Source organism: Larus michahellis, chromosome 12 (assembly GCF_964199755.1).
Source record: "Larus michahellis chromosome 12, bLarMic1.1, whole genome shotgun sequence".
NCBI classification, from domain to species: Eukaryota; Metazoa; Chordata; class Aves; order Charadriiformes; family Laridae; genus Larus; species Larus michahellis.
In genome coordinates, this window is record NC_133907.1 from 5,080,326 (window position 1) to 5,098,966 (window position 18,641).

At 62.1% G+C, this 18,641-nt stretch overlaps 2 protein-coding genes across 4 annotated transcripts; both read left to right on the plus strand.

Annotated features, from left to right (window-relative positions):
• Positions 1–1,550: 1,550 nt before the first annotated feature.
• FKBP1A (FKBP prolyl isomerase 1A) lies at positions 1,551–10,970 on the plus strand. The gene is made up of 5 exons (XM_074604804.1): positions 1,551–1,743; positions 1,866–1,913; positions 8,414–8,526; positions 9,267–9,419; positions 9,866–10,970. The coding sequence occupies exons 1-4, from the start codon at positions 1,707–1,709 to the stop codon at positions 9,393–9,395; spliced, it is 327 nt and encodes a 108-aa protein (XP_074460905.1). The 5' UTR covers positions 1,551–1,706; the 3' UTR covers positions 9,396–9,419; positions 9,866–10,970.
• Positions 10,971–13,785: 2,815 nt separating this feature from the next.
• SDCBP2 (syndecan binding protein 2) lies at positions 13,786–17,217 on the plus strand. Of its 3 annotated transcripts, XM_074605057.1 has the most exons (8): positions 13,786–13,976; positions 14,105–14,189; positions 14,442–14,545; positions 14,749–14,910; positions 16,191–16,366; positions 16,433–16,604; positions 16,739–16,830; positions 16,960–17,217. In XM_074605057.1, the coding sequence occupies exons 1-8, from the start codon at positions 13,923–13,925 to the stop codon at positions 17,012–17,014; spliced, it is 900 nt and encodes a 299-aa protein (XP_074461158.1). In that variant the 5' UTR covers positions 13,786–13,922; the 3' UTR covers positions 17,015–17,217. The 3 variants fall into 3 exon arrangements, with proteins under 3 accessions (XP_074461158.1, XP_074461155.1, XP_074461156.1); XM_074605054.1 differs by lacking the exons at positions 16,191–16,366; positions 16,433–16,604; positions 16,739–16,830; positions 16,960–17,217 and having other exon boundaries at positions 14,749–16,175; XM_074605055.1 differs by lacking the exons at positions 13,786–13,976; positions 14,105–14,189; positions 14,442–14,545; positions 14,749–14,910 and having other exon boundaries at positions 15,656–16,366.
• Positions 17,218–18,641: the final 1,424 nt, after the last annotated feature.

Below are 18,641 nucleotides of genomic sequence, written 5' to 3' on the forward strand. Positions count from 1 at the left end.
TCCCTCTTGGTATTTCTTATTTTGTGAGTTCTGCCAGCAGACGATACAGAGGGCAGGGAGTGGCTTAGGCAGAATTCACTTGTTTTCAAGCTTTTGTGATTTCTCCACAGTTTACATACCAGAATCTGACCTGAACCTTCCCTGGGTCTCGACCAGCTGGCCCCTGAGCAGTTGAGGGGTGGTCAAATCTGGCCGAGCTCCTCGTACCTGTCAAAGTACTGGTTGCAGTAGCCTTGCTTGCTGGTAAGATGAGCAGGTTATGCCAGGGAGTAAAAAAAAAAAACACAAAACACCCCAAAACACCCCACCCAGGGTGAGAGCTGCAGTGCCTGACGTGTGCAAGCGTGCCTGCGCCAGCATGGCAAGGGCTCTATCGTGGGCACACAGCGAGCAGCATTTTCCCTTTGCAGATCCTTGTTTATCGCTGTCCCTCGTAGGGAGAGTAGGTCCAGCCCTTCACCGAGATAGCACGAATCAGGAGGGATGAGAGCATGGCCCTTTTTTCCCCCCTGTTATTTTTCACCTTGACTCTGGGCCTCACACATCTGCCCTGCTGAGGGGCTTGTTTGTGGAAAGCCAGGGACCACAGGCAACACCTGTGCGTTGCAGCTCTAACATAAAAATGCTATGGCATCAAAGCAACAAAAAACCACCCCCTTGGTATTTCAGTATTTAAAAGATGCAAGTAAGGAACAGAAGCAATTAAAACTTGCTTCATCCCATTATCTGTTATTTTAAGAGTCTCCTCCTCTTGTGTCCCATTTTATTGCACTTGCTGAAAATACTGGCTTTTTATTAGTCTCTTGGCTGTCCTTGGAACTTCTCTGTTCCCTTGTGGACACTCAAGTTCATCTCCTTGAAGTAAGGAAATAGGACGCTTTGAGGCAAAAATCCTGCGCCTGGAGCGATTCTCTTTTTTTTGACCAAAAAAAGAAAGTAGTTGCTGTTGTTCCCGGAAGAAAGTTCTTTTGAACGTGGGATTGTTCAAACCTGCGTGTCTTTTATTGAACCTGCCCCAGTAACACGGGGCCGGTGCTGACCTCCACCAGCGCTGTGAGGAGCCGTGTGGGGAGCAGTGTGAATATAGATCTATAAAACAGCCACCCTACCTGGTGGCTGGCATTGCATGTGCCCCACGCTCTCAATTTAGGCACAGCCTAGCTTTGGGAATTGTGGAAATAATTATAAATTAGAGTTAGGAACCTCGCGGTTCCCGGGGAGCCCCACTTTGGCAGCCCGGGGCCTCCACAGCGGCCTGTGCTGGGCCACACACACCCGGGGCCGGGCGGGCTCGCTGCTGCCAGGCCCTGCGCTTCTGGGGCCTATAAATGGCGGAGAAATGGGCAAAACCTGCAAGGACCCGAGCCCTGGGGGTTCCCCGGGCGATCCTGCGGAGGGCTAGCCTGGCCCCGGCGGCGGCTCGCCCGGGCCCGCCGCTCCCTCACGGCGGGGGCCCCCGCGTTTCCCCGGCAACCGCGCGGTGCCAAGATGGCGGCCGGGGCCGGGCAGGAAGGAGGCTGGGGCGGTGGGGAGGGGGGAAGAGCGCGGAAGATGGCGGCGGGCGGGGGCGGGGCCGCTCTAGGCGGCGGGCGGGCGGGCTCTATGGCGGCGCGGCGGCCGAGGCTGCGCACACGTGGCCCCTCCTCCCTCGGGCTGCGGGCGCTGCGGGTGCGCGAGCGGCACCGGGCACCGGCACCGGCACCGGCATGGGCGTGCATGTGGAGACCATCGCCCCCGGCGACGGTGAGACGCTGCCTGCCCTCCCCTCTCTCTCTCCTTTCCCCACCGGATCGGTCCCGGTGCCGGTCCCGGTTCCGATGCCGGTCGCGGTTCCGGTGGGCTGACGGTGCGTGTCTCCCCTGCAGGGCGGACGTTCCCCAAACGCGGCCAGACCTGCGTGGTGCACTACACGGGTGAGTGCCGCCCGCCGCGGGGCCTGCAGGGCGGGGCTGCCCCGCCGGCACCGGGGGCGGGGGGGGGGGTTCCCCTCGGCCCGGTCCGAAGGAGGCCGCGGGGGAGCGGGGTCTGTCTGTGTCCCCCCGCGCTCCCCGCACCGGTAGCCTGCGGCGAGCCGGGGCCCGGCCTGTGTGGGCGGCCCGCCTGGGCCGCGGCGCTCCCTGCGGGAACCGGGTGGGGGGGGGGATCCGGACCGCCCGGGGGGGCAGGAGAGGCTTTACCGGGGGTGGGGGGTGCTGAGCCCCGGGGCGGGGGTCTGGCCGTGCCCGGGCGGAGAAGGGGGGTGCTGGCTGTGCCCCGAGGCCGTGGGGAGGTCCCGGGGGTCCCATCGATGGGGGGCGGCTTGGCCACCCGCCTCCAGCCCTCTTTTGGGGGTGCCCCGAGAAACGGCCCGGGGGGTGCTCGGGGTGGGGGGCAGGCAGGGCTCCCCCCCCCGCCCCAGTCAGAGACCAGTGGGTCTCTGGGGGGGTCCCAGACCCCCCCACGCTGGGTGCTCCCGTGAAACACCGGCGTCTCCCCGGCTGGTAGAGAGTTATACAGCCCCCCCCCCCTCTCCGGGAGTTTTGGGGTTCGCTGTGTGGGAGCGGGGTCCCTGCACCCCCGCTGCCCCCAGCCCCTTCTCCCTCGTGGGGGGGACACCCGTGGGGCAGACCTAGACCCACAGCCCACCCCGGGCTGTTTTTAGGGCTGGGAAGTGTGGGGCACCGGTCCTACGGGCGGGGGGGGGGGCATTATGGATAATACAGGGCGCTTTTTGGGGTTCGGGTGTAATATTTCGAGGAGGGGTTGCCCCGACAGCTGGGGAGGGTCACACTCTGCAGGGTCTTCTCCAGCAGCCTTCTGTGAGCTTGGGGGTGGGGTGGGGGGGAAGGAAATCAACCTTGGGACCCCCCCCAAAATGCTTTGGGGGGGCACCCCGGGGGTTCTCCTCTGCCCCTCGGCCGCCCTTCGAACAGCTCCGGCGCATCGGGGTGGAAACGAGTCGACCCTTTCGCGGCCGTTTCTGCTAATAACCGAGTCCCCTTCCCGCCCCAGCACTTTCCGCCCTCCCCTCGCCCACGGTGGCGGTGGGGGGGCCCGAGGGTGCCCCTCTCTGCAGAGAGATTCCCCGGGAGGGTTCGGCGAGCATCCAGCCCATCTGCTTCATCTTCTTCCCTCCGGTTCTTCCCGTTCCCTCCTCAGGAGGGAGAGGAAGCGGCTCTACTCCCCCCCCCCCCGGCCGCCCCGTTTCCTCCGGTGGAAGAACAAAGGGAGGCTGGCAGGCAGTCAAGTGGCTCCCGGTGGGCCAGCCCTTGCCGCCTGCCAGCCCTCCCAGGCTCCCGGCGCCGGCTCTCTTCTCCCGCAGCGCTGCCGGAGCTCCTGCAGGCTCTTCCCGGCTCCGGGGCACCCCCTCGCACCCTGGGCAGAGCTGCTGGTGGGTCACCGGTTTCCCGTCCCCAACGTCCTGACACTTCGGGTAAAGTGCTGCGTGGTGGCTTGCTCCCGACGGACCCTCCCCAGCAGCGCTCATCCGCCGCGCGTGGGAGCGGTTCTCTAATTTCCTCTTTTGTTTTTTTTTTTTGTTTTTTTTTTTTTGTTGTTGTTTGTTTGTTTGTTATTATTGTCTCCCTTTTGGCCTTTATTCCCCCAGTTCCCTCTACAGGCAGCTTCTCCCCCCTCACCCCCCCCCCGCCTCGTCAGGCAGCAGAAATCAAACACCTTCAGGGCCCTGATGCCATTTTTGTTGCTGAACGCTGCCCCTGTGAGAGGCCGGAGCGGGGCTTGGCTCTCGGAAAACCTTAGAAACCTTTGATTCCCTGGCCCCGTTACGGTGCTTGCAGAGCCTGGAGCAGCATCGGGGATGGCAGGAGGTGCCGTGCTCCGAGGCTCCTTCTACACCGCCGCGACAGCTCCGTCCCCGGCTGCCCTTTGCTCCCATCGGAAACCTGCCGGCGCTGGGGAGATCCAGCCCGTGGTGCACCGTGATGGGTGTGCGGCCATTCAGCTCTTGCTCCGCTGGGTTATGGATGTATGGTCGCTTGGTTAAAAAATGTTTTGGAAAACAAACCCCGTAGCCCAAGGGTGAGGGAGCATGGGGAGCCGGCTCGGTTGGCCATCCGGCAGCTGCCGCTGCTTCTGCCAGAGCCCAAGCCCGTGTTCCATAGGGCCTGGCCCCACTGAGAGCAGCCGTTGTGTCCCAGGGGTGAGAGATAGACAGACAGATGGCCCCGGTGTGGGAGGGCTGCGCTGGGGAAGGAGGTGGCCAGCCGAGCATCCTCCAGGCCTCTGATTCGGAGATGCCGGTCGCTTGCGCTGGGGTTGCAGAAGGGGGGGAGCCGGGCAGATTGAACCCTTTTACCCCTCCTTCAGTCCCGGGTCCCCACTCTTTGCGGGGGGTTGTGCCTGCTGCTGGAGAGCTCGCGCAATGGGGCATCCGAGACGGCCTTTGATGTGAAATCTGCTACAAAGGGCTGTTAAAGAAACTAAATCAAGGATAAAGTTCCCTGATATGTTGGGGACTGCTCGCAGCAACTGGCGTGCGGCAGGAGGGCTGGGTAGAAGCGCATCGGTGACAGCGGGGGGTGTGGGTTGGGGTCCAGCAGCCTTGAGCCCCCCTGGGTCTGGCTGCTGGGACGGGAGCCAGGGCAGAGCGGGATGCTGTGCTGGTGCAGTTGGGGCTCCTGTGGTTCCCCAGAGCCCTACTGGGGCTGGGTATCGGGCTCCCCGGGAGTGGGATGGGGGGTGTCGAGAGCTGGTATAACGGGGAGCTGGTGTTTGAGAGCGTGGGGAGACCGTGGCCTCCCCCCCACACGCACACACCATGCTTCTGGAGGGAAAATGGGGGCTCGTGGCCATGCTGGGGAGCACCAGGACAGGAGCAAGTCTGACTTGGCCAAACGGCCTTGCCCGAGCAGCAAAGCGCACCCAGCTTGGTGTGTCTTAGAGGGAGGTGGGCTTGGAGTAGACTGATGGAAATGGGGAGGGCCACTGAAAAAAAAAGAGGCTTTCTCTGGCAGGGTAGCGCAGAGAGGACCACCATCCTTCCCCAGCACCCGTGCATGGCTGCGCAGGCTGGCCACAGCCTCGGCTCCTGGCTCTTTCTGTGGTTTGCACGGCGCCTGACACGGTGATGCTCTCCCCGCTGCGTCTGGGTGCTGCCACGCTCGGGTGGCAGCAGCAAACGCTCTGTGGTTGCGAGACGTTTCCTACCGAGGCGTGTGAGTGCCGATCGGTGGGTTGTGGGAGCTCAGCTCCTTCTTCCGAGGCAGCACATCCCTGGCTGCGCTCGGGTCCTCTCTCCTGCCAGGCCACGGCGAATGATGCGCAGAGCCCTCCGCTGCGTCCAGCTGCGGATGGTGATTGATGGGAAGCGCTGGTGCAGGCAGCTCAGGCCCTGGGATCTGGCAGAGGCTGCTGGTGGAGGTAGGATTTAACCTCAGCTGGGCAGCCCTGTCCTGACGCAGGGCGTTGGAGCGTGCCCTGGTCACTGCCTGGGTATCCCAGGGCGTTCAGGAAGGGTTTTCCATCCTGTCCCTTCCTCCGTCGGGAGCAGAGGTGCCTGCCCCTCTGGTCTCTCCCTGCTTCTTCTTGGGAAGCTGGTTCTGCACAGGGAGCCCCTGGGCAACAGTTGTGCCAGGATCGGCACCCCAGCCCAGCGAGGATGGAGGGATGCGGGTGAGGCTCCGTGCCCCACCGGCAAAACCCGAACCTGCAGGTTTATCTCGGGGGCTGCCTCTGCCTGCTCCAGCGCCGCTCTGCACCGCCTCTGCCCGCCCAGGGGGGACCGGAGCCAAGTCGCACGTTGCAGCCGCCGTCTCCCGGCTGCTGCCTGCCAAGTGTGGCAGAGACCTGGCAGGGCCACGCTGCCTCCCCCTCCAGAGCTGGGGCTGCTCTCCAGAGCCCCCCCACCTGGCTCTGTCCCATGATGGGTGCACCCCTGGCCGCAGGGCTCCGTGCTCTTCCTCGCTCTGGTTCCCCTGAGACCCCCCAGTGTCCGTATCACCCAGCTGAGACCTCCAAGGGAGTCAAATCTTTCACTCGGGGTAGGAGCTGGGGCAAGTGGGTCTCTGCCCTCCTTGTGGGGCCAGTGTTGGTGGTGTGTGAGGGACCTAGCTGGGGGCTACGGCGAGCTGGGATGTGCCGGGGGCTGGCTGCTGCTCCTGGGGCTCTGGCAGGGCAACTGCTTTTGCCAGAGGATGCTTTGCCTCTGTAATAGCTTTAAGATCTCGTTATCTCCTTGCTCAGGGATGGCGGGGATGAGGAAATGGTTGCTCATACTTGTCCAGGGCTGGAGAAATCTCCTGGGAGCCTCGCGGGCAGAGGAAGTGGCTGAGATGTGGATGCTGTCTCCAAAGCATCGGAGCCTCTTTGTTTTCCCCGGTGGTGTGATGGGGAGAGTGTGGCAGCCCCGTGCCGGGGAGCAGCGACAAGCTCCTGTGTGTGATCTTTGCTGTCCTGAGCCAGGGGAAGCCCAAGTGATCGATCTCCCTGGGCTGCTGCAACCAGCTTAATCCATTAATCCCCCTCTCCTGCGGCCAGGGTGCTGCTGGCTCCAGAATGCTTCCTGAGGCTGGATTCGGATAGATGAGCTCGGTGGCGGGGGCAGGCAGTGCCGACTGTCCTGCACGAGGTCTGTAGCATCCCCTGTGCCGCTGATGGCGCCTTTACATTCCCCTGGCTGGGGCATTAAACAGGATGTCCCCCCCCTTTTGCAAGCAGTGGCTGCCCCACAGGCATCCCACAGGTCCCTGTTTGCCGTGACAGGCCTGGGGGGGTTGTGCTGCGTGATGCCCAGGGAGAAGGGCAGCATGCACGAGCTGTCCCCTCTGTCCTTCCGCAGCCACCCCAGCTCGTTGCGACGCCTGAGGGCTGAGAGCTGAGCTCAGGGTCAGCTCGTGTCGCGGCCAAGCGGCGCTGCCTGTGCCAGCCGGCATGGCCTGCCCCGTGTTCCTGCCGCCAGCGTCCCTGCCGGGCGGGAGGAAGGCCAGCGGACGGGCGCGGGGAGCGGTGCCAGACGGGGCTGGAAGCAGGTTCAGCGACAAGAGGTTTATCCTGGAAGGAGGAAATGAGAAAACTCCAGACTTAACTATTCCAAAGTCCAGCGCTGCGGCATGACCGGCTGAGCTGGTGCTGATGCTCAGAGCCCTGGAGGGGAGCGATTTTTCCCTTCTGTGAAATTAGAAGCTTAATTCCGCTCCCTGACTGAAACGTGGGGCTGCTGGCCCCTACCCCCTGCGTCGCCATGCAGCCCAGGGGGTTTGGTGCTCATTGCCCCTGCAAAGGTGATGTATTTTTTCACATTCCCTTCTTTCTGTTCAGTGCCTCCCGTCCCCGTGTCTGCGTGCCATTTGCTCAGGCTGCCGTCGCGGTGCGAGCTGGAGCTGAGATGCCCTGACTCATCTTTAGCACAAATGCATTTTCTCTTGCCCATGGGCAGTGCCCTGGTGAAGGGAAATCACTCTGCCCTGTGTGTTGCTGGATGAGTTTGGTTTTGCAAGGCTATAGAGCTGTTTCCAGCCAAGAAAGCAGGTGTTTGGGCAGCGAAGAAGTGAGGAGCGTTTGCAGGAGGGTTTACTATCACTCTTATTGCATGGGGTGCTGGTTCTGTTAATGTGGAGCCGGGGCTGCCTTATAGGAGCAGCAAATCCACTGGCCAGCAGAGTTGCTGCTCCTATAAGGCAGCTCCAGCTCTGAGATTCCCCAAGAAGGTCAGGCAGGGAGCAAGGGAGGGGAGGAAATTCCTCCTTTGCTCGTGTTGGGGAGTTATATTTAGCCCTGGGGATATCAGCTTCGCTCAGTCCTCCCCGCGCAGCGTGTGCCGGGGGAGCGAGCGCTGCCCTGGGCACGTGTGGCCAGTGCTTGGTGCTGCCTCTCCCTGCCGTCCTCGTTCCTGGGTACAGGAGTGATTTGGCTGAAGACCAGCAGGATGCAGCTGGGCACGGGGAGAGCTGGAGGCCGGCAGCAGCCGAGATGGGGCAGAGAACCCTGACTCTGTTTTGGGTGCCCGAGGATGGAAGCCTGTCCATGGCGAGGAGCGGGAGGTGTGTTCGCTGGTGGGATGGGAAGCGCCGTGGCTGGTCCTGCTGCCTGCAAAACATCTGGCAGCGATGCTGCGAGGTGGGGAAGGTTCCCCCCCACTCTCTCCATCCGTTCCCCTCGTCTGTCCTCGGTCCCAGCCCAGAGGAGCGCTTCTCTCTGGGTCAAAGCAGCCAGGAGCAGAAACAATCCAGGGCTGCTCCTGCCGGGCTGGATGCTGGCCTGGGGGGTGCTGGTGAGGGGTTTCCCCCCGAGGCCGCCCCGTGCAGGTGTTTCTCGAGGGGAAAGGAGGCTGAGCTGAGAAACATCTTTGACTCAAGGCCATGTGAGCTCTCCCAGGGGTGACTGTCACCCTCTCAGGCTGCCAGGTCACAGCCTGTTTCACGCAGGCGTGCGTGGCTCTGTCCCTGTGTCACCATCGTCTCCCTCCATCTCTCCCCAGGTATGCTGGAGGATGGGAAGAAGTTTGATTCCTCCCGCGACAGGAACAAGCCGTTCAAGTTCGTGATGGGCAAGCAGGAGGTGATCCGCGGCTGGGAGGAAGGAGTCGCTCAGGTGCCCGGCCTTTCTCCATCTCGTGGTGTCCCTTGCACTGCCGCGCAGAGCCATGCGCCTGGGGAGCCGCAGCGTGGGCAGAAATCACTGTGTGCCGCTCGTTCTCTATTTTATTTTATTTCTTTTTTATTCCCCTGTGTTTTCCGCCCCTCCGCCCCCTCGGCGCTGGGAGGTGTGGGTGTGAATATCACCTTCTGCATTGCCACCTGCCAGATGGCAGGAATGGAGCAGGGCCGGGTCCCAGGAACACCTACGGCACGTCAGTGACTCAGCGGTGACATTTCTCTACTGAGTCAGCTCTGAACGAACGCGGCGGGGAGTACTTGGGCCTCCCGCTCCGAGCGGAGACGGCTCCCGGGCTGCGAAGCCCACGCGGAGGGAGGGCTGGTGGGCACGGCGCGGCTTCGGCTCCTGCTTCTGTGACTGCAGCCAGCTCCACGTGCTGCTGGGGACGCAGCACAAGGGTGCCGGTGGCTTTAGGGAATGGCCTGGCATTCTCTGCCTTCACTTGTGTGAAGGACATCTCAAGCCCTGCTCCTTTCCCAGCCTGTGCTGCCTGCATTTCCCTCCTGATGTTCTTCCCATGCCTCTTCTGTCCCCTCCCGTTTGTCCAACTTGGGTCGTTGCTCCTGCCCCGTGTAGGGAAAGGTGTGGGGACAGGTCTGTGTCCCCGTTACTGTCACTCCCACGGTGTTTATGCACATCTCCTGACATCCCTGTGTTTCTTTCCCTGCCCTCAGATGAGCGTTGGTCAGCGGGCAAAGATGACCATCTCCCCAGATTACGCCTACGGCTCTACTGGCCACCCAGGGATCATCCCACCAAACGCCACTCTAATTTTTGACGTGGAGCTCATGAAATTGGAATGACCTACCCCAGCACCCTGTCCTCGGGTAAGGAGGGGCAGCTGCTCTCGGGGGGATGTCGTGGCTTGGGGGCAACTCAGAGCCCCCATCTCTTGCCCCGGGATAGCGTGGGGAGGTGGGATGGAGGTGACGGAAGCGGTGGGCTATGAGAGGGAGGGGGCGGGTTTCTGGCTGTGAGTAGAAGTTGCTTTCAGGAGGCTGGTGATCTGGGATCACTACGGTGGTATGAGCGGGTTTGTCCCAGGGAGGCATTGCAGTGCGGGCAGGATGGGGCTGGGCTTGGGGGCACGTGGGCCCTGCGGTGTAGGCAGGATGGGGCTGGGCTCCCCCTCCGTAATCGGGGCTGACTTCTGCTTTGAGGAAAGCGTGCGGTTTGCGATGAGACCGCCGTTTCATGAGCACGTTCCCTCCTCTGCCCGGTTTCCTCCGCGGGCGGGCGGCTTTGTCACGCTGCCTCTCCTCTCTCCCGGCAGGTTTGGCACATGGAGGAATCCAGAATCTCAGCTTCAAGAAGAGTGCACATGACTTTGTACGGAGCTTTTCCTGATAGTCCACTACACTCATTGTATAACCTTACACCTTGATTGAATGCCTTTGGTCACTAAGCTTTGCGTCTGACTCTTCCTCCTTGTATCGTGTTTTTATGTCTTTTTAAACTATACGCCGTAAACCTCAACTCTTTTTGGGTCAAGTTCTTAATCTTATTTTCGTTCCAGGTGTAGACTACGTTTTACCAGTAGCACGCAGATGGGCTGACCTTAGAATAGGAGTCATTTGAACAAAAGGAAACCTGTTAGTTACTGGTTTTGGTGCAGATCTCTATGAAGTTTTCAAACCAGAAATTGCTGCTGCTGCAAAAGCCATAGCAGAGTGAGGCTGTCGAGGCTGAATGGATGCGGAGAGCAAAGTAGCGCTAGGATTGTGTGTAGGTACCCTGCCTGGAACCGGGGCAGCGGGGGAGCAGCGCGTCCTTTCCCCGCACCCTGGGGAGGGCACGGCATCGCTGCAGCCACCGTGGGTTTGCTTCTGGGGAGGGGGGGGCGCTGCTCTGCCCCCGCTTCACTCTGCCATCTCACGGTGGACCTTCCTTCCCCACCTCCTCCCCTCCCCTCCCCTCCAGCCCGCTTTCGGATTTACGGAGATGGGTTTCCATCAGTGCTCCACCACACCCTGAAAATTCAGTAGCTTACATTGAGCTTTCTTTAAAGAAAAAGGCAAACAGCAGACAAACGGAAAGGTGCTGTCTACAGGGGAGGTGGCGGGGCTGGTGGGGAGTCAGCTCAAAGAAAAAGTCTCCCTGTCCCCTCTCTCCCTCCCTGGAAAGGAAACATCAGACCCCCGTTGTCCCTGGTCTGAGCACACCTGACCGTTCTCTCCTGACACCTGATGCTGGTCATCGCCGCTTGTCTGGTCTCATACGATGCATAGCTTCCCCCGCTGCTGTCCCACCTGCCCCCTCCCTCCGCCCTGCCTAGTGATTTGGTAAGAGAAATTGCCGCCGTTCACTTCCTTCTCCACCGCATAAAGGTATCAAGTTTTATTATTGCAATAAAAACGCTTTATGCTGGCTTTTCTCAACCCTGTGTCTTGGAGGTTTTTCCCTCGCCTGCCTGGCGCTCAGCACAGCGGGTGCTGTGATGGGCTCTCGGGGTGCTGCGGGTGCCATGCCGGGCTCTTGGGGTGCTGTGTGGGGCTTGTGGGGTGCTGTGGGTGCCACGCTGGGGTGCTACGGGGTGCTGTGGCAGCAGTAAGGGCCAATCTCTGGCTGTGCTGGCTTGCTTGAGCGTGGAGCTCGGGTGCTTGGCTCTGGGTTCTGTGGGAAGGTGATGGTGGCCGGCTGGAATTCGTTTAATTAATTGCTTTACTATAACCTATTAAGCATCTTGCCATTGTGGCTGTGACTCAGGCTCGACGGGGAATGTGAAGGGCAGATGGCCGTGTGCTCCCAGGGTCCCTCCGGCTCTGGAGAAGCATATTGAGATGGCTGTATGTATTTTATAGAATGGTTTGGGTTGGAAGGGACCTTAAAGATCATCTCGTTCCAACCCCCTTGCCCTGGGCTGGGACACCTCCCAGCAGACCAGGTTGCTCAAAGCCTGGTCTGGATGGGGCTTTTTATTTCGGTCCTCTTTGGAGGCTGGACGTTGCACCATGGCACGTCCAGCAGCTGGCATTTGCAGGCCAGACCACCGTGGACCTGAAAAACCTCTCGGGTTTTTTTTTCCGTGCCTTTCTCAGTGATTCTCCCTGAGCCCTCTGCTTCTGGTCCTTGCGGCGGCACCTCGGCTGTTTGCTGGCGGCGGCCGGTGACGGTTGTGCGGCTCATGGTGTCGGGGCTGCTGGGGCACCGCTGTGTGCCAGCACCCGGCTCCTCCTCAGGCAGCCTTTGCTCCATTTGCCGCGATCCATAATGTGGCTGCGATCGATAACGCAGCGAGTCCCGGCTCCCGAGTGGCTTTGTTGGGAGCAAAGTTTGTGTTTAATGGGAACGCACTGGAGGGAACAGCGGGCACAGGGCAGGAGCAGCGCTGCCACCCGGGCAGCATTCGGGAGCACCGGTGCTCGCACAGGGTCACGGGGAATGGGGGCCACGCTGTGCAGATATTAGCACTACCCTTAATTGCTACTCAATTAAGCGGAACAGGGAGCTGCCGGGGGGGGCCAGCATCATGCTCTGCCCTTTGCTGTGACCACTTCTAGGCGGAAACTGGAGGCGAGCTTGGGTTTTTCCTCTTGCAAAGCTTTTTGTTTTAATTATTAACCGGTGCCAGGCAGTCCTGTGGTTTCTGGCTGGAGATCAGCCAGGGCTGGCGGGGCACTGGGGAGAGCCTGGTGGCCTCTGGGCCGGCGGCTTCTCCCCCTGCCCTGGCCACACAGCCCCCCCACCCCCCGTGGCTCCCGCAGCAGCCACACGTGCAGATGGGGTGCAGGTCCTTCCAGCTCCGGTTTGGTGGGGATAAGAGGCTTGGAACAGGCACGGACTCCCTGGGAACCATCCTTCTCTGGCTGCTGTAGGATGTCTCCTTGCTCCCGGCCGTGTTTATCAGCAGCCGGGCTGGTCTCATCCCGGGCTGGCTGAGGCAGACGGGCACTGTCGGGCTAAAAATAACACCAGTAAATAAAACGCTTCCTCCTGGCCCGGCACACAGGAGCGGAGGCGCGGGGAGCTGGGACGTGCCTGGCTGCTGCTCCATGGCAGGGCTGGCCCCGTGCCTGCGAGGTCCTGGGCTGGTGCCACCATCTCACTGGGTGCCCGCTGGACCCTGCTGCCTGAGAACACGTTGGCCCGTGGCATCCCCGGTGCGGGCAGCGGGATGTCATAGGTGGGTGCTGGAAGGCTGGCTCCCAGGGTGACGTGGCGATGTCCCACGACAGCCCTGTGCCCTGACTCAGTGAGCTCCACGCTCGCTCAGCTCCTCCACCTGCGGCGCGGGACTCCCACGGGGCCATCACGCCTGGCGCGTGCCCCGGGGCCACTGGTGACGGCTGGAAGGGTGCGGGACACAGCATCCCGGTCACGGCCGCGTCAGCCCCACGCGCCCGGGCAACGAGGTGTCAGCCGCCCACGCAGGGCTGCTGACGGTGGGGCACCCCACTTCACCCCCCCGCTCTGGGGCACCGAGCTGCCGTGGGGCCAAGCCGGGTGCTGGTGCCGACAGGAGTCGTGATGGGAAGGGGGGACACCACGGTGGCTGTGGGGGATGCCCGAACCCACAAAAAAACATCCCAATCCCTGTCCCCATCCCTGCAGTGCCAAGGCCCCATGCAGCTTTAGCTTCATCTTCCTCTTCCTCACCTGTGCCCTACCTGGCGGGGGTGGCGTCAGCTGGGGCTGCCTGGCCCCTCCCTGGGTCGGGCACGGCTATAAAAGCCCGGTGCCGGGCAGAGGGTGGCACAGGGAGCCGGGAGCTGTTGGCAGGTGAGTCCAGGGGTGCCAGGGTTGGGCTCTGGGGGTCTCACCCGCCTGGGGATGCTGCTGTGGTCCCCGGGCTGTGTGGGGGATCCTGCCTGGTTCCCGCAGGGCTCGGAGCTGGGTCTGGGTTTGGCCCCTTCGCCCTGAGCTTTGGACGATGCGTTTTGGGGCGCGCAATGTTGTGGGGCAGAGTTGGGTGGCACAACTTTGCCGTGGGCAGGGCACATTGAGGGGCAGTGGGAGCTGATGGGGGGCAGAGGGGACTGCGAGGAGCACTTGGAAGGGCTGTTTCCATGGGACATCCTGCTCCCGTGTCTGAGTGATGTTGGAATGGCCCCTCTGGGCAGATGGACATGGGGAGTGGGACCTGCTGCCAGCTGAGCGGTGCCCGGAGTGCTTGTGCCCGGCACATGGCCGCCCGTGTCCCAGCTGTTGGGAAATGGTGGAGGTGGTGGCAGCCCTGGTGACACGGCCCTGAGTCATGCCAGAGGCCCCAGGTGACAGCCCATCTCCGTCACACGGAGCCAGGCACGTGGGCCGGGAGGGATGCTCTGGGAGAGGCACCCTGTCCCTGAACCGCCCCGTCCCTGTCCCCAGGCACAGTCACGGCAGCAGCGATGGCAACACTCTACCCTTCCCTGGAGGACATGAAGGGCCACCAGATCTTGCAGGTCAGTGTCAGCGCCAGAGCAGCGTTATGGGAGATGAGCAGACCCCAATGGGTCCCTGTGGTGTCCCACCCTCAGAGTGTCCCCAGGGCTGGAGGGCACAGCCTCGAGCAAACCCCATCTCTTGGCAGGCGCAGGCAGCTGCCGGGGTGAGGACCCCTGCCACGACGGTGGTCACGGAGAAGCCAAAGCTCACGTCAGACACCGGCAATGCAGGTTGCGATCGGTTCTGTCTGCGGAGGGGCTGTCTGGGGTTAGGGGAGCGATGCTTACCACGGAGGGGGATCATCTGAGACCCCCCACAGCTCGGTGCATGAGTAGGGGATGGGATTTGGGGATTTCTTTCCCCTGGCCCATCCCCTGCCATGTCCCTTGTGCCAGTCACTGGCCCATGGTCCTGTGGGGGGGGAGGTGATGGCTGTGGGGTGGGACCCCGTGAGCTGAGGCCAGTCTTGGTGTGTCCCGCAGCGCCGCCCATGCTGTACCCCAACCTGGCCGAGCTGGAGAACTACATGGGGCTCGCTCTCTCCAGCGAAGAGATCCAGAAGAACCTGCTCCCGGAAGGCAGCACTGTAGGTGTCTGGGCTGGTGGCTCTCGCCTGCCCTGCGCGGGGCTCCCCCACCCGGTGCCACAGCATCGCTGAGAGGCGGGGGTCCCTCTGGGGCCCCATCCTGCTCGAGGAAGGGATGCAGCATCTGCAGCATCCCCCACAGGGCTGATCTGTGCGGGGTCCTATGCCCCCACTGACCCTGCTGACCCCCAGCTCCATTGCAGGCACTGACCCCCGCTGGGCCCCCCCCGGGCCAGCTGGTCGCCCCCTTGAGCGGGAACAACGCGGGGCTGCGCCGGGCAGAGATCAAGCCGGGCGTGCGGGAGATCCACCTCTGCAAGGACGAGCGGGGCAAGACGGGGCTGCAGCTGAAAAATGTCGACCAGGTGAGGGGGCCGGGCTGGCGTGGGGCCGTGCACGGCGTGGCATGGCACAGCACGGCGTGGTGCACCATGGCATGGCACGTCATGCCATGCTCCCCCCTGCCATGCTATGGTGCACCACACCATGGCGTGGTGCAGCATGGCATGGCACAGGACGGCATGGTGGACGGCCAGCTTAACATGAGCCAGCAGTGTGCCCGGGTGGCCAAGAAGGCCAACAGCATTCTGGCTTGTGTCAGGAATAGCATGGCCAGCAGGAGCAGGGAAGTGATGGTGCCTCTGTACTCGGCACTGGTGAGGCCTCACCTCGAGTGCTGTGTTCAGTTCTGGGCCCCTCTGTACAAGGGGGACATTGAGGTGCTGGAGCGTGTCCAGAGGAGAGCTACCAGGCTGGTGAGGGGTCTGGAGACCAGGGCATATGAGGAGAGGCTGAGGGAGCTGGGCATGTTTAGCTTGGAGAAGAGGAGGCTGAGGGGAGACCTCATTGCCCTCCACAACTACCTGAAAGGAGGGTGTAGAGAGGTGGGTGTTGGCCTCTTCTCCCAGGTGAATAATGACAGGACCAGAGGAAATGGTCTGAAGTTGCGGCAGGGGAGGTTTAGATTAGATATTAGGAAGAATTACTTTACTGAAAGGGTGGTCAGGCACTGAACAGCCTGCCCAGGGAGGGGGTTGAGTCACCATCCCTGGAGGTATTTAAGAAACGTCTAGATTTGGCACTTCAGGGCATGCTCTAGTGGCAGAGATTGTAGGGGTGTGGGGTTCTGTTGGTGTTTTGTTTTTTTTTTGGTGTGTGTATGGTTGGACTCGATGATCTCAAAGGTCCTTTCCAACCATGAGGATTCTATGATTCCATGATTCTATGGCATGGCACAGCACAGGGCGGTGCACCATGGCACGGTACAGTGCGGCATGGTATGGCACGTCATGCCATGCTATTGTGCACCACAGCATGGGGTGGTGCACCATGGCATGGCACGGTGTGGCATGGCATGGCATGGCACGGCATGGCGTGGTGCACCACGGCATGGCACAGCATGGCGCGGGGCACCATGGCGCGGCACGGGGGTGAATGGCATGACGTTACATGGCGAGGCAGGACACAGCACGGCGCAAGCATGACAGTACAACACAGGGTGATGTCACGGTGCGTCACGGCATGGCAATGGGTGGCATTAAGTGGCACAGCATGCCATGGCACAGCACAGCAGGGCGCAGCGTGGCACACTGCGGCATGGCACGGCTGCCCAGGCCCCGTGCCATCGCTCTCCCCGTGTCCCCAGGGCATCTTCGTGCAGCTGGTGAAGGCCAACTCGCCAGCTGCGCTGGTGGGGCTGCGCTTCGGTGACCAGATCCTGCAGATCAACGGCAAGAACTGCACGGGCTGGAGCAGCGACAAGGCACAGCGGGCGCTGAAGAAGGCGTCCCCGGAGAAAATCATCATGGTGGTGCGGGACAGGTCAGTGGGCGGGCGGGCGGGCGATGCCTCTGGTGGTGCCATGGCTGACCCGCCTTTTCCCCACAGGCCTTTCCAGCGCACTGTCACCGTGCACAAGGACAGCACCGGCCACGTTGGCATCGTGGTCAAGAAGGGGAAGATCGTGTCATTGGCCAAGGACAGCTCTGCCGCCCGCAATGGCCTCCTCACCCACCACTACATCTGCGAGGTGAACGGCCAGAATGTCATCGGCATGAAGGTAGGGGCTGTGCACAGCCGGCGGTGCAGAACGTGCCCAGCAGTGCCTAGGATCCAGCCAGGGCAGCCGTATGGAGCTGCCATGGGATGCTGGGATGTTGGCACCCCACGGGACCCACACCCTCTCTCCCGCAGGATAAGCAGCTCATGGAGGTGCTGGCGGGGGCCGGGAATGTGGTGACACTGACCATCATCCCCACCGTGATCTACGAGCACATGGTCAAACGGTGAGACCACGGGGCTGCGGTGCCATCCCCACCCCACCGGGACCCCACGAGGCTCCCTGAGGAACCCCACGGGGCTCCCTGAGGTACCCCCCGGGCTCCCCAACACTGAGCCCCTGTCCCTGTCCCCAGGCTCTCCCCGGGGCTGGTGAAGTCATCCATGGACCACTCCATCCCTGACCTCTGATGTGATCGCTGCCGTCCCAGGGGACCGACGCCGGCATGGGCAGCCCCCGTGGCCAAGCCTGCGCATGCTCCTGGAAGCTTGGAGGGGGCCGCTGAAGGTTCCCCCGCGGTGTCCCCCAAAGAAGCTGTTTTAGCACAAAATCCTTCATCCCTACAGAGGCTGGTGGCTGCAGGGAGGCGCAGGGGGACCGCCAGCCCGTGATGTCCCCCAGGCCCTCTCCTCCCTCTCAGCAGGGATGGGGCACGGGCCCATCCTGGGGTCCCCGTGTCCCCCTGTGTCCCCCCTGGCTCAGGCCAGCCCCCCCTCGGGGCAGACGCCAAAGGCTGGCTCCAGCCAAAGCAGAGACAGACCCAGCGACGTTTATTACATCCACCACAGACAGCGAGTACAGGACAGGGGAAACAAGAAAAGGGGGGTTACAGCTTTTTCAGTTCTGTATTTAAAAAATATATTATATAGATTTGTCTTTCAAATATAATCGTTACATTTATTTCTTGGCAAAGCTTTGGATAGTCTAACAGACGTGTACACAGATCCACAAATACATTGCACAAGAGGCGTATATCCTAGCTCCGCTTACATCCACCGCCCCGGCTGCCTTGCCACCGTTTCTCCCCAAATCCTTCACCCGGCACCCAGTGCTGCGCCAGCGGCTGCCGCTGCCTCTGCCACCCCCCCCAGCGCGGGCACAGCCGCCGGAGGGGGGCTGCGGGGAAGCACGGAGGATGTGGGATGCACCCACATGGGGACCGGTGGATGCCGGCGCGTGGAGCATCACCAGCTCCCAGGGGCGCCCCGCCGGCAGCACCCATGGGTGGTGGAGTGGGGTGGTGGAGGGGGGAAACACCGTTAGTTCAAGTCACGAAGAAGCCACAGACATTCATGGGGGGGCGGGAGCACTGCGCGCCCGGGGAGCCCCAAGTCTCGCGCCTCGCCAGCCCCCGCCGAGCAATCGTTGCTGTCTTTGCTTTTCATTTAAAAAAGGCATTTTTTTTTTTTTTTTATTTTTTTTTTCCGGAGGCCACCAGCAAAATGGGGATTTGGCTGGGCCGGGGCAGGCGATGGCGCTCAGCTCCGCCTGCACAGCCCTGCCCGCCCCCCCGCGCTGCCTCCCAGCAAAGGCATCCTCAAGCTCCAGTACAGGATGGGATCACCGGCATCACCAGCATTGCCGCTGCCAAAAACCACAAACGCCCCCCCCGATCCCACTCCGTCGTAGGCAGAACCAGGGTTGGGGGCTTCTCCCCTGGGCTCGCCGCTGCCTCAGCCCCCCCCCCCAACAACAGGGCTTCAGTCTGTACCGAAAAAAAAAGTGAATATAGTGCAAAGCAAAGGGAGGGAGGGACCGAGGCTTCCCCTGGGGCCGCTCGGCTGTGCAGGAGCCACTGCTCGGTTCTGTCCCAGTTGTGGGGGGGCATCTCCCAAGCGATGGGCGGCTCGAAGAGGGGGTGAGCGGGACCTGGCCAGGGCATCGTCCCACCGGAGGGAGGAGGACAGACACCAAAGCGGCTCAGGAGGCCGGGATGAAGGTGCCCTGTGGGCTCCCACCGCCTCCCGAACTGGTCCAGAGCTGGTCCCTGTGTCCGGGCGGGTTCCCCCCGGTCCTCCCACCGGCAGCCAGACGTTG